Source organism: Oryzias latipes, chromosome 19, assembly GCF_053564925.1.
Source record: "Oryzias latipes strain Hd-rR chromosome 19, Olatipes_Hd-rR_3.1".
NCBI lineage: Eukaryota > Metazoa > Chordata > Actinopteri > Beloniformes > Adrianichthyidae > Oryzias > Oryzias latipes.
This window is the reverse complement of record NC_136255.1, coordinates 4,745,385-4,767,412: the sequence shown is the minus strand read 5'-3', so window position 1 is coordinate 4,767,412 and position 22,028 is coordinate 4,745,385. Positions and strand designations below refer to the sequence as shown.

General features: G+C 41.3%; 1 protein-coding gene across 2 annotated transcripts; it reads right to left on the bottom strand.

The window, feature by feature from the left end:
* Nucleotides 1-3,150: 3,150 nt before the first annotated feature.
* On the bottom strand, nt 3,151-16,038 carry glp2r (glucagon-like peptide 2 receptor). 2 transcript variants are annotated; one of them, XM_004080700.5, is made up of 13 exons: nt 15,232-16,038; nt 11,919-12,012; nt 11,726-11,830; nt 10,055-10,176; nt 9,857-9,963; nt 6,929-7,085; nt 6,694-6,853; nt 6,548-6,608; nt 6,394-6,460; nt 4,949-5,037; nt 4,634-4,772; nt 4,517-4,558; nt 3,151-4,406 (listed from the first exon to the last, which is right to left on the bottom strand). In XM_004080700.5, exons 1-13 carry the CDS (start codon nt 15,298-15,300, stop codon nt 4,038-4,040), a joined length of 1,581 nt encoding a protein of 526 aa, XP_004080748.2. In that variant the 5' UTR covers nt 15,301-16,038; the 3' UTR covers nt 3,151-4,037. The 2 variants fall into 2 exon arrangements, with proteins under 2 accessions (XP_004080748.2, XP_078793087.1); XM_078936961.1 differs by lacking the exons at nt 11,726-11,830; nt 11,919-12,012; nt 15,232-16,038 and adding an exon at nt 10,429-10,517.
* Nucleotides 16,039-22,028: the final 5,990 nt, after the last annotated feature.

Sequence of the window (22,028 nt, the reverse complement as noted above, 5' to 3'; positions counted from 1 at the left end):
ATGTCTTTTTTCCATCCATTTTCTTAACCCATTGTATCCCTTTCGGGGTCACGGCTACTGTTGGGCTAAGGTGCATCAGGACTTGTCCAGAGGCTGGAGCAGGCGCACCCACCCTGCCTGTCCCGGTAATAAACTGGCCAGCAAAATGGGGATTCCCCCACTTCAGAGCGACTGATCACGGACAGTTTATCACATCTTTTAATGACAAACACTGACTTTTTTGCACCTAATTGACCCAGTCTGTCAGTTTCCTTTTGTTTTTTGTTCTCACTCCTTTGTTTTTTTGTGCTGGTTGGCTGCGGCTCCTGGACGGCTCTGTCCCTTCACCTGTCTATACCTGAAGTGGCGCACAGCTGCCTGGACTTTAGTTAATTTGTTGTGTTCCATTGAAGCTCCCGTGTTTCAGTGCCATGTGTCACAGTGTGGTTTTCAGTTTGGTTCTTGATGTGCTTGGCTTTGCTAATAGCATGTGTTGCTATGTTTGGAGTGGTGTCTTTTGTGACATTAAGTCATTCTCCTTTCTCCACTTGCCTCTTCGTTCCTGCATTTGGGTCGCCCTGATTCCCTGTAGCACTAATATGAGGGATGTGTGCTACTCTTTTTTTCCCTTATTTTTTGTTTTAATTTTTATTTATATACTTTTAATTTTTTATTCATTTATTTTATTTTTATTCTAAATTACTATTTTTCCCACCACTTCCAGGTCAATGCATTGTTGATACAATCAGCTGTTGTTGCCTGACAACAAAAAAGTACAGCAGGACATAGCTATTAATAACTTTTTCTTTTTTTGATTTAGCAGAGCTATGGTATCAAGGGAATTTTCCTGCCTGGGGATCAAAAACGTTCTAGAAAAATTAATTCTGTTTTCATTCAATAACTAACGTTCAATGCGCATGATCATGCAGTTAAATTGATGTTTTGGGTCTCTATGTATATGTAGGGACCACAAGCCACAATTTTCTAAGGTCCAGAGACAAAAGTTGGTGACCACAAATGATACAGCCTCCAATTCTGAACACAGAAACAAACAAAATAGCTCAATAGACCTCAAATTAAGCAAGCTATTCTCATATTATGACTTGGTGATTGTCTTTGTTTTAAGGATAGAAAACAACGGGAAAACTGGGTAATCACAGGTAGTTATTATTAGTTATTATTCAAGTGATTCAGCAATTTTCATTTTTTTAAGAAGATTGTTTATTGTTGGTTATAACATACTTTACGTCTGCCAAGTGCAGTTTACTATTCTGTATTAAGGGCTTGAACCCGTGACCGCTCCTTACCGCAATCATTAGCATTGTTCGTCACGATGTGACGTGTGGGATTCTGGTCTGCAACGACGAATGTCAAGCGTTTCATCATCAAACCACTCGGTCCACCGGACCGGGCCAAGGTTCTGGTTGGGAACACCATGAAGGACTGAGAAGTGCTTGATTACGGTCGTCTGAACCAACATGCAGTAATAAATCAAAGAGACAAATAATTTCAAGAAATATGACGCTTGGATACAACACTTTCTTCATAAGTCCGAAGTGATCTGATTATCAACAAAGATCTGACCTGCAGACAACTTGACCTCAACTCTTGGGCGCCGCTGATATCAGCTGAAGAAGGATATGGACCTTTATCTAATGTCTGCAGACATAACATCGAAGAGAACTAGAAACTCTGTTTAAACTGAGAAGAATGGCTGTTAATCAGCAGAAGAAGAAATACCAGCCTTGGTCTTTCGACAAAATATGGACCCTTTTTGCTTTGTATTTTGCTTCATAGCATTACTTTATCATAAAAAAAAAAAAATAAAATAAAAAATAAATAAATAAAAATACAAAAAAATAATAAAAGAAATGATTAATCAATTAATTGAAAATTGTCAAATTGATTGACTTTTAATGATATTACTTCATTTGCTTCAAAAAAATTGATAAACTGATTAATGATTTTTTCCTAATGAAACATAATTTTGTACATTTTAACTTTTGATACTTGACCAAATTTTTCTATGAAAATTCCTGAAACAGTGTTTTGTCTATTTTACTGATAGTATTATTTTTTAATCATATCAATTACTTTTATAAGTAATCTGCATATATTTTGGATACTTTATTGCCATGTTGATTTCTAAAAGTTATTTTTTACAAAATAATTTAAGTAATTCATCTTTGTCATATGCTTTCTAGGAACCGGATATTGATAAATCATGTAATAAAATGGTTACAGTAGAACAGGGGTGGGATTATATAAGTTCACTTCCTTCCAATCCCTTTCAAGCAATATTTAATTTTATGTCTAATTAAGTTTGATTAGCTATTCTACGAATGTATAACTGATGATTGTATTGTTTTTGTGTATTATTCCCATTTGATTACTTGAAATAAACCATTTCAAATCAAATCAAATCAAGTCTTCTCAGTGTTTAAGGGGTGGTTTTGGGGACCTTATTTAATCTCATACCTTACAGGAAGCTGTGAAATCGATGCAAAGTCATAAGAAAGCTGCCTTTGGCTCACAAATGTCCACTAAGTCCACTGTTGTTCCGAATCGAAATCAAAGTATGAGCTATCCCAGTAAGCACCACGACGCATTTTTTAACACTTTCAATTTTCCAATGTGGAAACCAAGTTCTCCAGTGGTGAAGTGAACATGATGTAGTTTTGACAGTTTGTTAACAGGGGAAATTTTGTTTTCAAGACTTTGCAAGAGTCATATTCAAAACAAAGAAAAAATATAGTTTCTTTGCAGAAATGATTAATTTTTGCACAACTTTAGCTTTATGAATACGTTTCTTAATGACAGATTCCTTACCACATATCCCCTCTGCTCTACAGGTTGTCTTTACGCTGTCGTATGAATAAATGCATTGGTAATAAAGAGCCTTCTCCACAGCACTAGTGCTTTCAGGATGTGTTCGTTCTGGGTCATCTAGAAGTCAACTTTTTTGGAAACATCTTCCATCATTCTGAAGGATCAAAGCAGCTGCTGGAACTGAAGTGTGAAGTCGTGGTCAACAGACAACATCACAAATTCAGAAATTCATGCGTGTAAAACCAGAATCTTGATATCTATGTAATCTATGAGCTGCAGGGCAGAAATGAGACACTTCATGTCAGATGTAAAGGTTTTTTTTGTACACATTGCGAGTCTGAAAACATTTAATAGTTTAATTTGTGCGTTTCAAACATTTAAGGTTCACAGAAGTAGGAAAAAAAAGGAAAATATAAAACCTGCTGAACAGTTTATACACAGCATTATACACAATGAGACAAATATTTATATTATAGTCGCACTTATACCTGTGCTGACATTTATATGGTCAACATATCATGAGGAATGCTTGTACTTTTTCACAAGGCAGTAAAAATCAGGATTTTGTTATTTTCAAAAGTGCATAAATGTAGTGACAAAAATGCAAAATATACAAAACGCTTTCCTTTACAACACTATCATGAAATGTACAGATTATCTATTTCAGGAATACACAACATTCATCACACAATCACCAATGACCTCTTAATAAAGCCCCTTTATCTAATGGAGTTTTACCCTTAGAGTTTATTTACAGGAGAGGAAACACAAAACTTTAAACAAGGCAGAGAAAATCTGTGACGTCATCTCCAACGTCTGACGCTCTTTTATCCATTTAGAGACCCTGAAGGTCTGGAAACTTTGAAAAGATCCCGGTTCAGATCATTTCAAATCTTTCATCTTCTCCAAAGTTCAAGAAAAATTTAAATAATGGGAAAGGTTAGCAAATATGTGAGCTTTTATATAAATAAATTTGACTCAAGATAGTATTTTTTTTCTGGGACTACTTGAAGCATCTTTTTGTAGACAATGGATTCAATTGAAATTGGATAGAAATCTCATTTTGTTTTTTAATTTTATATGATTTTTTTCTTTATCACTATCAATGCGTTTGCTTCCATTTCTTTGTCTTCATCTTTTCACATTTTGTGATTCTGTGACTTTACTTTTACACAACAGCTGCAGCTGTATAATTTTTTAACCATACATGTACTTTGGGCCGTCCCACCTCAGAATTGGCTCTCCTCCAGGATCTCCTCCATGGTCTCCCCTGTCGTAATTTCCCCGTCGCTGCTGGACAGACTCTTCCTGGTGAGGAAGTCCAGCCCCGGGTTGTCGTAGCTCCTCAGCCCGTGAGCCCTGACCTCGGACAGGCCGAGCGCCCGGCCTCCTCTGTGCGCCGACACCTGGAGCAGGTGAGCAGCTGCCATGGGGGGCCCGCCTTCATCGCTGGAGTCGCACTGCTGGGAGGTTTGAGGGTTCTGCCCGCGAGTGCTCTTCCACAGCTGCTTAAGGGGCGCTCCCCCCAAACAGCCTCTGACGTTGAAGTGGTTATTGAACAAGAAAAGCTGCCATCGCTTTTTCACCTCACCTTGGACCTACATATATAATATTTTTTATATTAATTTAAAGAAAAAGAAAGGTTTTCATTGATTGCTGAAAACAGTGCATCATCCTTCAAATTCGGGGACGGTCCACAGAAGCGTACCTCTCCATTGGCGAAACAGTACAGCACAGCAACCAGAAAGCCCTGAAAAGGCACCAGAGCCGTGGTCAGGGGCCGATCATGTGCACACATCAGCATTTGGGACTTTCATCAGGCTACCTGGAAGGAGCTGAGGGTGAGGTTGATGAAGTTGCGAGCGTAGCGGCTGCTGCCCTCCACACACTCATCCACCAGAATCGTAAATACCACCTCATGGATCCCCAGCAGAGGAATCAGAACCAGCGTTGCTCTAGCCAGACTGCCGGACACAAAACTCTTTATATTGATGGTGTATGAGACAAAAAAGAGACCCTTCCTCTATGGTAAGAGCTTAGGAGTGTGACAGAAACATATTGACGAACATTTGGAGAACCATTTCAGGCCTTAAATGTGGAAACAGGAGTGTTTTCTCAGCCAGTGGCAGCTTCTCATCACCTGTATCTGTAGTCTGTAAATTTGACCTGATCTGCTTTCAGCTTGGACAGCAGCAGCATCAGGATCTTTATGAAGATGAAGAAAATGATCTGAAAACACACACCATAAGAGATGAAATCCACAGGAAAAGTGTTAAGAAGTCTTAAATCACAACAACCAAACTGCACGTGTGTTCTTTAAGGCAAAAAAGACAAATTAGCCCCACACCAAGACGACCAAAGGAAAAAAAAACACATTGTTCTCATATAATATGGAAAAAAATCTATTTATACAAGTAGAACTCTTATGTAATGGGAAGACTAGAACAGCTTCTGGTGTGGTCTTGATACCCTTTGATGAGATCTACACAGAGATCTTCCTCTTCTTTAAAAGTCATTATGAATCCAAGACTGAGACTTACGTTGTCATATTTCCTAAATGGACAACAGCATCAGTCATTGTTCCAATTTTCAGAAACTGAAATTTGAGTAAGCATCCCTTGTTTTATTTTAGTGACTTGCAGCACAGAAAAAATGTGGGTGAGAAACACCGGATGTAAGAATGGACTGTTCAGAGAACTTTGTGGCCAAAATGTTATTTCCAATGTCTTTGACCTGGAAGAAAAGAGCCTTGTCAGGCCTCCAACAGTCGGAAAAATTCATGATAACGGTAATGAAAGAGAAATGAAAGAGAATCTTAGTCAAATTTAGTGCCAGAATGACTAAAAAACTCCAACACCATGATGTTAATCCATTCAGAGGTGCAGAACTAGGGGTTCATATGAGCTATTGGACAACATTTAGTCCCACATGATCACATATCTGCCTCCATGTCTGACTCTTTTCTAAAGTGATGTCTTAGTTTGTCTCCATGTGTGATGGAACCAACACAGAAAGTTCCTCCTTTTGTCCCAGCACTGCACATCAACCTCTGTCCGAAAGTTTTCCTTCATTCCATTTCAGGCTGCCTCAGTGAAGCAGTTTGTCCATGAATCAACAGGTAAACTGGACCCTCTCTGGGAGCAGTTTCTTTTTCATATTTAGCAGAGCCCAATAATTGAAGACCGGATTCATGACATGAGTTGCTTTTCCTGTGAGATTCCCCATCCTGCGTGTAATAATTTCCTGCTCAAACACACTTGATCCAAATCATAGCTGAACTCTGAGAAAACCTGGGTTGAGAACTTAATTTTGTGCAGGAGATTTTCTACTGCAGATCACCGCCTGGTCATCATCTGAACAGAATTTTCGCACAACTTAATGCAGCTCTTTAAACGAGCAGCAGCTGAAGTCCCAGCAAACATATACTGATCCCACAGAGCGTCCGTGACAGCCTGTGGCTTCATCACATGGTCACATGTCTGCACAAGACCAGAGCGGTGAAACTCAGCGTGAAATCAGCTGCAGTTCACTGCGCATCTGACATTTCCAGAAGACTGTGGATTACAGTGAAGGAGCTTCTCCTACCAGCACGGAGAACGTGATCGGACCCCTGATGATCCACCAGAACCACCGGTTCATGATCAGCCAGCATCTTGGGACCAAAAGAAGTTTCTTTACCACTTTACCATGCCCAGAAGACATTTACATCAGCTACAAATCCATGCGCTCGTGCACTTACCCTGTGTTCTCGTACAGGATTTTAAGCACAGTCCATGGCGTCACAAACAGGACAGGAGTTCCTGAAAATCAGCAAACCCAACCAAATCCGTTTACTCTCAGCCTTGAAGTGAATCTTTGATCATGCCGTTATCTGCTCAGACTCACCCCATCCCAGCATCATGTACTTCTTCAGCAGACGCCTCTTGGTCAGCACAGCCGTGAAGAGCAGTGTGTGAAGGAAAATGGCTTCTACCAGCAGCCAGAAGTAGTTGCAGGCCACGAAATACTCCAGGCACACTTTGGAGAATTTGCACATCACTGCAATCTATGTGAAAGTTATAATAATGAAGAAAGCAGGTAACAACGAGTATTGTGAAAAAGGAGACGGGGATGAGCGTACCGGGGAGCTGGAATAGGTGTTCCACCCAGGATCGTCTTTAGGCAGGTTTGAATACATGACGTGCAGGATGATTTCTTTGGACATGACAGCCACAGCTCTCAGGATGAACGACACAAACAAATTCATGTGGATGAAGTTTCTGGTGCAGTGGAGCTTCCTGGTAAGCAGATACAGCAGAAGGGTATTGATCCGCTCCTCCAACGCAACTTTAGAAGCATCACTGAAGAAGCATTTCATCATAGATGATGAAATTAAACAAGACTCTGAGGTTTCTGCGACGGATCAGCTTCCCGTTTTGCCTTTTGCAACTTCATTCTTTATCCCAGAGCATTAATCATCTTGGCCATTTAAAAAATATCAGGGAGAATCTCTCCAGCAAATTCAGTCAGGAGTGGAGCACAGATGTGTTGAATTGTGAGATTCACTTTGTGAAATTCCTAAATGTATCTGCTGTGCTGCTTAGATGTAGAAACACTGTGTTTTTGTTGTGTTTTTAATGTAGAGGCAACTTTCCCCTTTCAGTCTTCTAAGAAGCAAACAGGTTCTGCTTTGATTCAATTATATAAATACTGTAATACTTATGTAAATATGTCACTGTTCATTCCAATCCATTTCGTGTTCTGTTTTGTTTTTTGAACATGACCATTTCCAACCAATGCAAAACTTAATGCTGGGTTATAAGATAAGTTGCTTCAGAATAAGTATCTTAAACCCTTTCAAACTGGAGCTTAGCTTTGGTTCCAGTGTTGACATTCTTGCTGTAAATCTTCAACTGCTTAATGCTCTTTTGTTTTTTTAACCTGTGCTGTCCAACAGCTCAGACAGGAGCTGAAGGCCTCTTGTGTTGGACATACTTTACTGTTACAACAGCAGGTTCTGGATCATTTGAAACACTAGGGTTGTTCCCACCCTAACCCCTGACTTCTAAAAACTATATGGTGTGGAACTATGTAGTGCCCTGAATTTTAAAAGCAATTCAGACACCACGCTCACTACTTTTTTTTTAAACAGCGGACATGACGTCATTGATTTCACAAAGTTAAAATCTCATCAACATGAGCGTTTTGCGACGATTATTTATGAGTCCACTGTCTTCAAAAGATAAAAACTTTGATCATTTATTAAAATAACAAATTTAAATACATTTTTTTGGGGATAAATTGTTCCGATGCAATGCATTTTGGTCTATATTCGCTGATAGTGAGCATCGATGCACACTGGTTTTTCGCAGAGACTTCTGGGAAACTTCCAGGGCACTAGAAAATGGCAAACGCACTATACAGTGCACTACACAAGGTTTAGGGCGGGAATTCGGACACAGGGTAGATGTATATTTGCACGAACTCCTTTTGTAATTTAGTCTAAACTTGATTGATATCAATTACATTTGTATCCTTTTTTTTGTTGGACCGGACAGAAAAGAAGAAAAGGAAAGAAGGGAGGGATGTTGGAGACTGGGGGTAAGGGCACAGAAGAAAAGGGGAGTTAAGGAAATCTAGAGGATGATCACAGAGGTGGGGGGGGGGGGGGTACAATCATAAAGCAACAAGATGCTGGAGAATTATCATCTTTCCTGTCTGGTGTAAATTTTAGTTAAAAGAGGCGGGGCCTATCCACGGATATACACAAGTGTTACAAACATACCTGCTTGCTACAAAAACCTTCACATACAATCATGTCAACATGTACAGCTGTAGCACAACTACAGTTTACACACACATGTGCACACAAACCAACGCATGTAAAGCATTTCTATCACACACTGTTGTGCAAAGGTGAGCTGACACCTGTGCTGAGGTGGGTGTTTATGTTCTGCTGAGGTGGATGATGGATTGCAGAAAGAGGGAGAGTGCCCGCCGTCCCCACACCAAGACCCCTGCCGGAGCGGTAGTGATAGGCAGGGCCCCCCCGACACCGGCATGGTATAGCAGATAGAGGGATAGTGCCCATCAGGCAATCCAGCTAGACACCCAGATCAGGGCTAGCAGGACCGCCACAGGGACCTCCAACGCCAAAGAGCAGGGAGTTACAGGAGCAAGGAGAGTGCAGGCCCCAGCCAACCAAGAGGATAGTCCTCCGCCCCACCAGAGAGCCCCCCCCCCAGCCCCAGATGAGCTGCCCACCACCACCCGGGAGTTCTGGGTATCCTCCCTCCCCAATCCCAGGCACAAGCTGTGGCCCCCCAAGGGAGACCCACCCCATGCTCCAGGCAACCACTCTCCCATCCCCGGGTAGGTCAGGAAGAGAGCAAGGCCACTTCCGCCCATAAGGACCCCCACATCACCAAGGCGAGATGGGGGTCCCTAAGCAGCGTGGTAAATACTGCCCAACCAGGTTCACCCACAGTTGGAATTTTGGAAGGGGCTAACAGTCGAGGGCAAGGATTGGTACAAGGATTGATACAGGGATACGGACACCCCCCAGCTAAGATGTGATATGATCCCCGGTTCACGGTCCCATCAGAGAACTCAGGGATCCCTCTGCCTGCGTGGAGAAGGGTCCGCCGGCCCGGGAAGCCAGCACCCAAGGGACACAGCCCCAGTTGCTGAGGACCTGGTTTCCCCCACCAAGCATTGGGGTAGGGGACAGATGATCAGAGGTCCCACCTTTTTTGTGTAAGGTATGTGTTGTTTGCTTGTGTGTGTTGGATTGTATCTTGTTGAGGCGTAAGGGGTGTGTGTAATAAAGGGTGCAGTTAAAAGTTTAACAGATTCTGAAGTAGAGAAAAATCTATTTTACTGTAGTAAAGGGTTGCATATCAGCACAAAGCTGCTTTTCTCCCAGTCAAAATGTGTTAGGCTTGCAATAACTGTGTGTAAACAGTTTAAGTGTTGTTTTTCAAGAGTTTTGCTCAGCAAGTGTTTGTATTACTTGATTTGAGTAGTTCAGTAAAAAGAAACCTGCTCGACCTTTCACCTGAGAACTGACCTCAGCACGCCCATGACCAGAGTGGCAAGCGACAGGGAGAAGAGCGACAGTGAATATCCAGCGACAGAGATCAGCCTGAGGGCGTTGTGCCGAAGCTTTTCCTCCTCCTGGAAACAAATATTTTTCCACTTACATCTGTTAGGCCAACACAGTCAGTTCTATTGCTGCAAAAATGAGCTTTTTTTTTAAACAGCTCACCGTGTCTTTAAAATACTGCTCCTCCACACACTCGGAGTCATCCCTCCACGGCTCGGAGGAGTTCTCTCTGCGTCTCCAGCTCCCATTTTCTAAACACTCCCGATAAGCTTTCCTGGAGCTGCCTGCAGTCGAGAAAGGAATCCCAACGCATTGTCCAAGCAGAAGGAAAGAAGACGAAAGGGGGCAAAACACAGATGACATCACTTCATCGATCAGGGTCCTGAAATATGGTTTCACCAGTCTGAAAGCTTTTTTAAGGCGGCCAAGCATTTTTCACTATAAATAGGCTTTAAAAAATATGTTTTTTTTAACTCAAGGTAATACAGAGAAAACTGGTCGACACAAAGAAAACAACAAAATAGATTTGTCCTTACAGATGCATTCCATTGGATTTTTTTACTCCAGATAACTGAAACCCATTCTCCAGCAGAGGGCGCTGTGACCCTCAGCTTCTCATTATGCTGCGAAGCTAATGCACTTTACCATCAGAAATCCATGAGGCGGTTTTTTATGTGAGCTTCAGCTGCAGGATGGGGAAACAGCAGATATCCGAAATCCAGACGATGCTTGTATGCCCACCAAACCACATCTTAAAAAACTTCAGTTTAACCTTTCTCCCATCAGATTTCATTTTCTTTCCCTGACTCCTCTCTCTGCTTTTATGTGTATTTCTGTAATATTATATTTTTTTAAATGTTTGGTCTAAAGTTTTTTAAATCCAAATGTGTTTTTTTGTCCAAACTCCCACTTGTTTTAATGCCAAAAACAAGTTTTCTTTTAATTAGGGCTAAATTCTTAATCTTTTAAGACTCACTCCAAAGAAAATTGTTTTTTAACATGTTTTAGTAACATTTTTCTGATGATTCAGGACATTTATGAAGAAAATCGAGTTTAAAATTGAACTTCTGTGAATGAGGGGCAGATGAAAAAAATTAAAATATGAGACACAGCTTCAAGCTCCCAGCAGTGGGGAGGGTAAAGGGGGCGGGGTTGCCCCATCCACAAATCAAAGGTGAATTTCTAATGAACTCCTGCCGATTTGCAGAAACTATTTTCAAAACATCACACATTTTTGATTTAGGCTAAAAACTGGATAATCGTAATTAAAAGACCACTGGAAACACTTTGAAAATAGATCAAAAGATTATTGAAGTGGGGTTTTAAGATTATAATAATAAAATAAAATAACATCTATTTTCTAGTTTTAATGAATCTGCCTTTTAACATTTTACCACCAAATCCAAATTCCACATTTGGGTTAAATTCTACTGAAAAAGATTGAATTTATTGAATCTTTTTAAAACAGTTTTGATCAGCTTGAAGCGTCACGCAGTCTGTCCAGTGGCTTGATGAGGCAAATGAAATTAAACAAATGCACTGATGACAATAGGGGAATGTTAGAAGGAGCAAATTAGAAGTGAAATGTCCAGGAGAGCAGAGGCCTTCCTTCAGTCTCAGCACTGATTTACTGGATGAAACAGTCGGGCCAAAGTCATGCTTACATTGGTCTGAACATAAACAGTTTGAAGTCTGAAGCTGTTTCATTTCACGGTTCCTCCTCTTTAGAGCATGCAGCTGTTTGGGTCAAAAGTAAACAATCTGACAGAACAAGTAAAGCATGAACTGATCACACTGCTGGGTTTGCTTTGAAGGATAATTGAGTAAAGATACCCTCAGTGATCCAGGGTAAGAAGGAAGGACAGGGGACCGACACATTTCCAGGAGCCGAATGGGGCCAGCACACAAACATGTCAAACGCTCCCTTACAGAAGTTTCCTGCAGAAAAAAAAAAACCACATCAGGTCTGAACCTTTTTTTTAAGAGGATCTGATGTCAAGTAGGTAAAATGTCTACAGAAGCTCACCGTGGTTTGGATGAGCGGCAGACAGGGTTCTGTTGCAGTTCTCCCAGTACTCGGCCCGCTGGGAAATGACATTCTCCAGCAATGAGCCCATCGTCTGTGTGGAGACATTGGAGCACAGACAGAAAAGATGCTGCAAGTTTAAGTCTCAGTACTGAGGAATTCAAGCCACAAAAAGAACAACTGGACTGAAATGGATTCAAGAGACAATATTTACACTGATTCTAAAAGTTTGTTCCAATTTAAACTATGAGTTTGGTCTGTAATGTTCTTTATAAAAACACTCTGAGAGACAGAATGTAAAGAAAAGAATCAATAATTTCCATTGTTTGATTTTTAAAGAATGTAATTCTGTAACGGTGCAGAAAATAAGTGTTATTGGTCAATTTCAAGTTGACTTCAATAATTTATAATACTGGTTGTAAGTGACAGATGTGAAAGGTGTTAACCAGGTTTAAACTCACTGTAGCTCACGGGGGGGCAAACTTAAATTCATATTGGGCCAAAATTAAGCTGTGCAGTAAAGTCACAGGTCAAAATCAATATTTATTGAAAAACTAACTGCAACTGATATGTAATGTTTAACCTTTTCACATAGTGTCTTCTTATGTTATATTCTTTTGTTACAGTCACGTTAGCTCCGCACACAAAACAAACAGGTCTGTCCTTTATATTCGTGAACAGATAATCTGCCTCCCGCCTGTCTTCAAAGCTCTTGTTGTCCATTTCATTTGGCCCTTTTTGTGGAGGTGTAACGGTTTCAGTTCCTTTGTGTTTTGTTCCTGGATTTCCTGTTTTATTTTGTAGTATTTCCTGTTTTGTTGTTGTTTCGAGTTTTACCTTGCCCCATCAGTCCTGAGTGTTTCCACCTGTGTCTTGTTGCCTTGTATGTATTTAAGTGCTGTCTTTCCCTTCCTCCTGTGCTGGTCCATATTGTGTTCTTCCCCGGTTTTTCGAGCTGAGTGCTTTTGTAGTGTTTCGAGATTCTAGCCTTCCGTATGCAGTGGTTTTGTTTTTGTCTTTAGTTTATGTTATAAAACCCTATTCCCTGCATCCTCCTGCCTCCTCTCCTCTCTGCGCCTGGGTACTTCCCATTACCCCCGTAACAGGAGGGGGAAATTAATTGGTCCGATGTGACTGGAGCATGGCTGCCAGTGACTGTCAACAGAAAAAAGGAGCACTTGCCGGTTTCGACTGGGCGCTAACATACTAGCAATGCATTGTGTGATTTGGAGTATTAGCGGTACAGTATATACCGCGGACCAGCTCTAATTCACATTTGATATGATCTCGCGGGCCAATTATAATCAAACTGGGGGCCTGAGTTTGACACGTGCCATAGCTGCTATTTTGGTCCATTCTTCCATGCAGATCTTCTCAAGAGCTGTGATTTTCTGGGGTTGTTGCTCGACAGCAAGAACTTTTTAAGTTTCTCCACAGATTCTTTATTGGATTGAGTTTAAGAGACTGGCTAGAACACTCCAGAGTCTTGAAATGTTTTGTTACATTGCCACTCCTTTGTTGCCCGGGTGATGTGTTCGGGGTCATTATCCTGCTGGAAGATCCAGCCATGTTTCATCCTCTATGTTCTCACTGATGGAAGGAGTTTTTTTTTCCAAGAATCCCATCATACATGATCCCATTCATCAATTCTTTCAAACAGATCAGTTGTTCCGTCCCCTTTTAAGAAAAATACAGGAGGAGTTGATCCCATGACAACATTTGTGTTACCATAGGAACCTCTATTACTGTGGTCCCAGCTCTTTTCATGTCATTGATCACTTCTCTATGTGGTCCTGGTGTACAATTTTGTCTCTGGTGTCCTTAGACAGCTCTTTGGTCTTGGTCATGGTGGAGATGTTACGGTGTGTTTAAGGGTGTAAACAGGTGTCTTTTACACAGACAACCAGTTCAAACAGGTGACATTGATCCAGGTAACAAGTGAAAGATGGTGGAACGTCTTAAAAAACAGGTGTGAGGACAGAATTCTTGTTTGTTTGTAGGAGATAAATATTCACATTCTGCACATTATACACTTAAATTCTTCGATCATCTAATTTCCCAGATTTTTTGTTTTGTCCATTCTTTGTCTTACAGTTAAAATGTACCTGTGATGAAGATTACAGACGTTTCTCAGCTTTTTAAGTGGAAAAACCAAGAGAGTTCTTGGTTGCAGCTACTTTTTTGTAAGCATCTCTAGAAACTTAAAATATTGATCAAAGGGCAATACTTGTAAAATCAAACCCTAATGATGAGACGTTTAAAAGGTTTGAAAAGGTAAAAAATGGTATCTAATATTAAAGTTAGGTTTTACCCCCTTCACACCAAATGTCCCTAATACACCTTTTAATCCAGGACTTTAATTAAGTTAGCATTTAGCCGAATAATTTTATGTAATCGGAAATTAATTCCGGCATGAAGGGGTTAACACCACAAACTAGTCGTTATATCAGAACCATAAAGAGGTTCATTTCTTGCAAATCTCCTGTTGGACTTTTCTGCAGAGCAGCTTTGCTTATTATTGTTTGCATACTGTGGAGGTCATGCAGCAGATAAACAGCATCACTTCAGTGCAAAAAGATTGCCATGTGCCACCTGCTGCAGTGACAGAGTGGTGTCAGGCTGCAGCCGCAGACCTGGACCAGCATTTAAGTTCACTTTACTGTAGTTATATATCTCTCAATGATGGAAAAGGTTTGATCATGTCAGCACTGAAACATCTCCTGTTCATTGATACTTTTCCTTATGCAGGTTTAATCGTGAGCTGAGCAACGTCCTCTTCACCCGGCATCGCATAGTGCAGAACCGCCTTCAACCAGTCGGTGGGAGTGTTTCATCGGGAGTCAGTTTGTCATCTGAGCTCACTTCATTAGTGTCTCTCTGACAGCGATGCAAACACACCTCCCTATCTAATCCCACCATGACTCTGCTGTGAGTTCCTGCTGAACGATTGAAACCTTTTCTTTATGTCTGAAACGTCTCTGTCTGTTCTGCATGCCGTCAGCAGCTCTTCTATCAAGATTAAACACAAAATTTTAAAAATGCCTCTTAAAGCCAATAAGTGTCCTCCTGGATTGATCTTCCAAATGTATTTATCCTCCGAGGTTAATCTGCTAAAAACTCCTAAATCTTATTTTTATCTCTCATGCAGTTTTTCAGTCATTTGTTTTCTTTTTTTGTAGAAGTTATCAAACAACACAGTAAAATTACATTTCTAATTTCATATTTAATGTAAAACCATGAAAAAATGTCACTGTAAACTCTGATGGAGATGCCTCAGAGCCTACACCGATGAAGGTTAAAGGTCAGAAAGTACCTGCTGGCTGAGGGCAGCAGACAGGAGTGTGAGCAGCAGTTTGTGCCGGGCTGGCAGCGGCTTTGGCATGATTCTGGTTTCACATTTCCTGGCTGCGCGGGACGTCACACCTCTGCAGGCCCGTCATGCATCGCTGTAATCTGACAGGTCCCTTTTCTTGTAATCCCAGCAAATCTTCTTTCTGCAGTCAATCCCAGTGCACGCTGGTGTGTTGGGCTCCTTTGTGACTGATCTGCAGGATCCAGTGAGTCCTTCCGGGCTGTGAAGCAGCTGATCTTGTTGTCAGGACAGACTGAGAGCAAATGAGAGCGCCTCAGACCCTCACCAGCGGACTGCCTCTCCCACCCCGTCACCTCCCAACCAATCCAGATGAGACCCCGAGGGAGCCGGCTGCACGACTGGACTAACTGTGTTGCCCAGGAAAACTGATCTAAAGGAGGCAAACAACCATCCTGAAGCTGCTCACAAACATTAACGCAACTGGAGACAGCAGAACTGCCGTCTACCGTCTAGAACCAACTCTGATGCTGAATTTACGCCGTAAATTCAAATCTAGACACCACTCTGCAATAAAGACCTACCAGAAACAAACAGAGACTTTATGCTTCTATTGTCGTTCATCTCAAGTATGGAAATGTTTCAGGGATGTGCACATCCAGCTACGTTTGACTGTGTAAACAGCCAGACCAATCACACGCGGACTCACTGTTTGGAGTTTGTTGTTATGACAGATCGCCGGATCACCCGAAGCTTGTGGCCTTGTGACCACATCCAACATCCAACACTGTTTCACTTGTTGGAGGCCTTGTAAATGCCAATTCTGATCTTATATTTATAGACTGTGTCTTGAATGTTTTCATGCATTTGTTCTTCTGTCAGTCTGGATGAATGCTGATGTCCAGATCTACCGCCCCCTGTCTAGAGAAGTTAACCAATCAGAGGAGACCTGGCAGCTCACCTGAAACTTGAAATGTTTCCTTTCTCATCAGAAATGCATGATTTATTTGGCATACCATCTGACAGTCCAAAAAATTCCAGAAAATGACATTGTTTGAAGTTGGCCTGCTAAAATGCAGAGTCTTCATGAGGTTTTGAGGATGGCTGCAGGTCTCATGGACTCACAGCTTCACTGAAATCTGTGAAACTGCTGCTGCAACAGCCTTGCTCCTTTCTTTTAATGGAAATTCCAGAGAATATTTTCATTTCTGTTCACTTCCTTACCCTTTCATGAATGCGGTCATAAAAATCAATTTAGAGTTTATCTTTTATATGAAATATTCAATGCTTTATTCCTAATGTAGGGAGAAAAATGTGCGTTATAACTAGGGTTGGGCGATGTCCCTTAAATTGGCAGTTGACGATGTTTGCAGTAAACCATCGGGATGGACGACGGGGGGTAGTTTTTATGATATACTCCTCCTGCACTTGATTAGTCAAGTGGACCGGTGGAGCGAGCGACCGTGTCTCAGAGCAGCCTTGTGTTTGAGGGGAAGGGAGGATGCTTTGTAACGTGTGCGCCATGTGTGGGAGACTTCGGACTGCGATCCGTCTCGCAGCTCTAGGTGAACGAGCTACCGAACTCAGGCGAACCGATAAAAGTGTCTGTCCGGGCAGAGCTCGGACCGTCAGCTCCCACAGCGGCTTTGGAGCGGTGTGTAGATGAAATGCCGCTTGGTCCTTAGAAACTGTTCTAACAATTACGTGGATTTGTGTTTCCAGTCGTGTCCCGACAAAATAAAGGCTGATGTTGTTTCCACATATTTACGTGCAGCCAAGATGCAGATTTTAGTTTCATAATTACCGTAACATTAATAAAAGCACGTTTAGAGGATCATCTCGTATATTACGGAGCTGACAAGTCTATGTATGTAGCCGCTCGACGGAAATCTTTTCCTCTTCCAGTATTTCAAACACTACTGCGCATGTGTGAATGATTTAGTCCGGCCGAAAGTGTGACCCATGTGAACGTTTGTTATAATCTGAAAAAGTACACGGTTGAATTTTAATCTGACTATTGATCTGATCAGGATATTTTGGCTTATGGTGTCGACTTGCAGCGTGGCGTGGGCCTGGCATCACGATGGTGTCTCTCCATCGTGATGTCAGTCAGCTATCACGATGGCACACCCTACTTACAACCAGACTTTAAAGTTCCTATATCATGCAAAATCAACTTATTTGAGCTTTAAGTGTATTATAATGCTCATTCCTTACTATAAAAACCCTAAAGCGGTATTTTGCTCCATTCTCACATTTTCTGAGCATTCATCCTCATCTCTCTCAGCTCCAGCCCTTCCCAACCCACAAAAACGAGCAGGTTCTCACATTGTGATGTAGATAAGTGAGGAACCGCCCCTTCCACGAAGAATCTGCGCTGCTAGCTCCACCCCCAGGCTAACACACACCCACTTTCTCCGTGGAGCTAGCGGTGATCAGCTAAAATCTTTTTTTCTCCATGCACAAAATCTGCACGTCCATCTTTGCAAAAGTTTGGATGTTGTTTTTATTTGTAAAAGAAACGCAGAGACGCTGCCAAGGCCGGTCTAGGATGACGTCATGAAATGGGCGGCACCCACAAGGAGCGAAAGGCGGTAGCTCAGAGACCGAGAAGTCTTACTTCCTGGCACGAAAATAACCAATATTTCATTTGAAAGTCGTTATTTGGTCTTACTGTGCCATAGGTAATACATTACATATAAATATGGTTTTCTCTTAAAGGCTTAAGAAAAGCTTTTAAACAGGATATGTTCTGTTGTAAAGTTGGATTTGTACACACTGACATGAAAATGTGCCCCTAGTGGTCACTTCCAGGATGGATCCACATTCTTAAGGCTGAGTTTCACTTGGAAAGTCCAGAAGTTTTAGTTTTTCCGTACTTGTCCTTTTTCTGAGAGTTCGGAGATCGTCAAAAATAGTATATAACTTTATGAAGAAAATGAGACACTGAACTCTGGATCTTCTAGTCTAGACTACGATAAAAATATAACACTCATAAATCAAAATGTAGAGTCATGCATCACAACCATTTTTCTTGTCAGTTATAATAATCTTTCTCAGTGGTTTTTAACTTGTTTTTAAATAAGTTGTACATGATCTTCCTTGCTTTAAAATTATCTAAACTTCCTGTTATTATGCCCTTATTTTTTAGTGCAAAGATAAAGCGCACACTGACACGGTTTGATGGGGCTGATCTGTCACTCAGAAGACAACAGCTAGGATCAACTAAACTTGATCATATTATATATATTACTTAGATATAACATAAAGGAGGAGAAATGCAAGCTGAAGGGCAATAAATGCACGGAGCACAGCTCTCAGCCATGCATCATGATGGACTATAACTGTGTTTGCAAAACAATAAAACCTTTAGATGTGATAGAATCCACTGCAGAGAAATGATCTGACTGTAACTCCGCCATTCCAGCACTGGTGATGCACAAGTAAATGAAATCTCAAGCAGCTCCATTGTGGAGCCATGGGGCGAGGAAGAAGAAAAAGGATGATGATGATGATGATGCTATGAAGATTCATACTTTCACTTTTAAGAGGTAAACTGTATTTGATAGATAACTTCTTCTTCTTTATAAGGCACCACAGCAAATCATCTACCTTCTTCTACTCCTCTGCATCCTCCTCACTCGCACCCTCATGTCCTCCTCCATGAACCCCTTCTTTAATCTTCCTCTTTCCTGGTAGCTCCAATCTCAGCATCCCTTTACCAACATCATCAGTTTCTCCTCTCAGCGTTTTCAGACCATCTCAATCTGCTTCCCTGCATTTATTTCCAAACATCTACCATGGTCTGATCCATTGATGGATTCATTCCTGATCCTCTCCCTCCTGGTCACTAAAACCTGCAGCATCTTCATCTCTGCTGCCTCCGGCTCTGCCTCCTGTCTCCTCCCCACCGACATAGCTGCTCTCACCACAGTCTTCTTCACCTTTCCTTTCATTCTTGATGACAATCTTTGGTCACACATCATACCTGAAACTGTCCTCTAAAGCAGTCTCACCTCCACCTACAGAACATCTCACCACTGTCTCCTGTCTGAACAACTCCAACGTTCTTCTCTGACACTCCAGACCTCCTCATCCAAACCACAGCTCCCCTCTCTGAATCCTGGGCTTTCTCCAGATCCGATATACTTTCCCCTAGCTTCATTACCGAGGTGTATTATTGATCAGACATTGCCATAATCTAAGAAGAAAAAGAAAGAAAATTTTTACAGTCAATAGTTATCAAACTGCTACTATTAGTGACATTGAAGCCTAATTTTGTTTGCTGTGAAAATACAACCTAATAAAGTGTTTTTTAAATGTCAGGTAAGACTCCTGACACTTTAAATCAGCCGGATGATGTCTTTTTAATTTATTATTATGAGATTTAACAGTTATAACTTTATGATATAACAGTTGGTCAAAATAAGAATAAATGTATGTTGTGTGAGCATTTACCAATAATAAGGAGCTTTTAAAAAATGTCAATGTGTTTGGACTCTGCTCTCCATGAGGAGCTCAGCATTACAAACCCAAGTGACTGACAAGCAGTTCCTTAAAGAACCACTGGGGGCAGAATGAAACATTTTCCTGTGAAGAGTCCAGGTGGCCTGCTTAGAGTATTTTCTACGTCACAAATGGGATCTTTCTGAAACTGCACTTTTTCATCTGCTCCTGATTCACAACATTATGAATAAATAAATAAACGAATGAATAAATAAATGCATTTTTAATCCTAATTTTCTTTATATATGTCCTCCAACATTAGAAAGATTCTGCAAGAACATGTGGAAAAACACCAAAAACCTGATTTTCATTGGAGTAGGTCTTTAAGAAAGTATTATTGTATTTCCAAGATACAAGGTAAATTCCTCCAGTGTTTTTGTTAATCTGTGGATTAATGATGTTCAAATATAAATACAGAAATTGTGAATAATCATAAGTACTGAGGAGACAGTGTACATAGCAGTACCTCTTAGTTATCCAGCTTAGCACTTGCTTTTCCTTTTTTCCTCTTCACATCCGTTTCTTTGTTTATGGCCCTGTCTTCCTGCGGTTTTTGACATCAATTTGATGCCATGGTTTCTCTGTCACACACGAGTTTGTTTGAAGAGACTGAATTAGTTCTCTGAGTGCTGTAAAAAGGATGTCTGAAGTCTGACGGTAAAAACAACTTTCCATTACCCCCACTTTTCTGACTTTTGTGGCCACGGAACAAAGCAAATCACAATTTTTCACGTCATTTTAAATTAAAGTTTTATAAATTTTCTACAGGAATTATCAAAAAATGTAAAATAAAGAGGTTGTGATTTTTATAGCAAAAATCTTGCTCTGACCTCTAAAATTCAGGTAAAACCATTTGAAATGTTGAGATAGAGTTGAATAACCGAATGCACTCTCCAGTAGCTCATAAATCAGAGCATGAATTCAGGGAGTGAAAGGTCAGTCACATGTCCATGTGCGTTGGCGCAGCCCCTCCCTGACAGGTCAGCCCTTCAGATGATGTAGGGAGATACGGCTGCTCCAGGCATGAGCCAAGCACGGCCCTGTAAATGTTTATCAGCTCCTGCAAATGTGTTGGAAAGTGTTAAGCAGGCAGGACAGATGCTATGTGCAAGATTAAACATGTTGTGTTTCTGCCGTGTAAACTGTTTGGGTGTCTGATGCCTGCAGGCTTGGACGGGGGGGATTCAATTCACTTCTCCCTCGTACTGCAAACATTTCTCGGTAAGATGGGTGTGAAGATACCATGTGGACATCTCAGTTTTAAAGCCAAAGTGCTGATAAAGATAAAATCCCTACCTTTTTCATAGAAACCCTTTTTTTACCTAAACCTGTCAGCACAGTAAAACTGTGGATGAGCCACTGACTGTATATATTTAAATCAATTTCCCCATTATAGGATCAATTAAAGCTAAAGAACTGGATGTCACCCATAGGCAAGGGTTTACTTACCAACCAAAGGAAGCCAATTCCTTTTTTTGTGATCAAGATGTTGACATGTTGGAACCAGAAATGGGCGGTAAGCAATGTCTAAATGTTAGAAGTCAAAATTCTGTCTCCCCCTTTGGTCACCAGTGGGAGGCTTTTCCAGAGTTCTAACCACACTCCAACTCCCCGCAACCCCCAGCGCACACGTCCTGGATGCTCTCAGTTAAGCTCATTGTGAAATGTTGTTTGTGCCACCCTGCTTTCCTCACCAAGTGTTATATTGGGACCTGATCTTCTGTCTTCTGACCCTGACTCTGTTTGCGTGCCGCCTGCCCTGACTCTCGCCTGGATCTTGACCATCCTGTCTCTCCTCGGATGAACTTATGCCTCTTATCGTCCCCTGCCTGTCTGACCCTGATTTAGCTTTGTGGACTTTCAGCTGAGCTAACAAACCTGCTGCATTTGGATCCAGCCGTCTGCCTGTTCTTGTGGAACTAAAGGTGTTTTCAGTCTGGGAAAACCGTTTGTTCCAGACTCAGTCCGCTTCATTTGGTCCGGATCCAGTTCTGAACCTTGCTTTTGGTGTGTAATCAGACTTCTGTCAAACTGCCTTTCCTGATTTGAACCAAAGCTTGTAAACAAAATCACGTGAGCAAAAATTTCTTCACTCATTGGTTAGGATTTACGAGGGAGAGGCCAAAGAACTAAATACAGAAATTATGGAAGTCGTGTTCTTTGCAGTCCTTCTCAGTGTAGTTCATTCAAACTTTGTATTTGCTGACTGATTTGAAATGTCTATCAACGTCAGGCTCAACATTTCTTCTTTCGCTTTTTTCGGTCCAGTTAGAGGCTGCAATCAGTTACTGGCA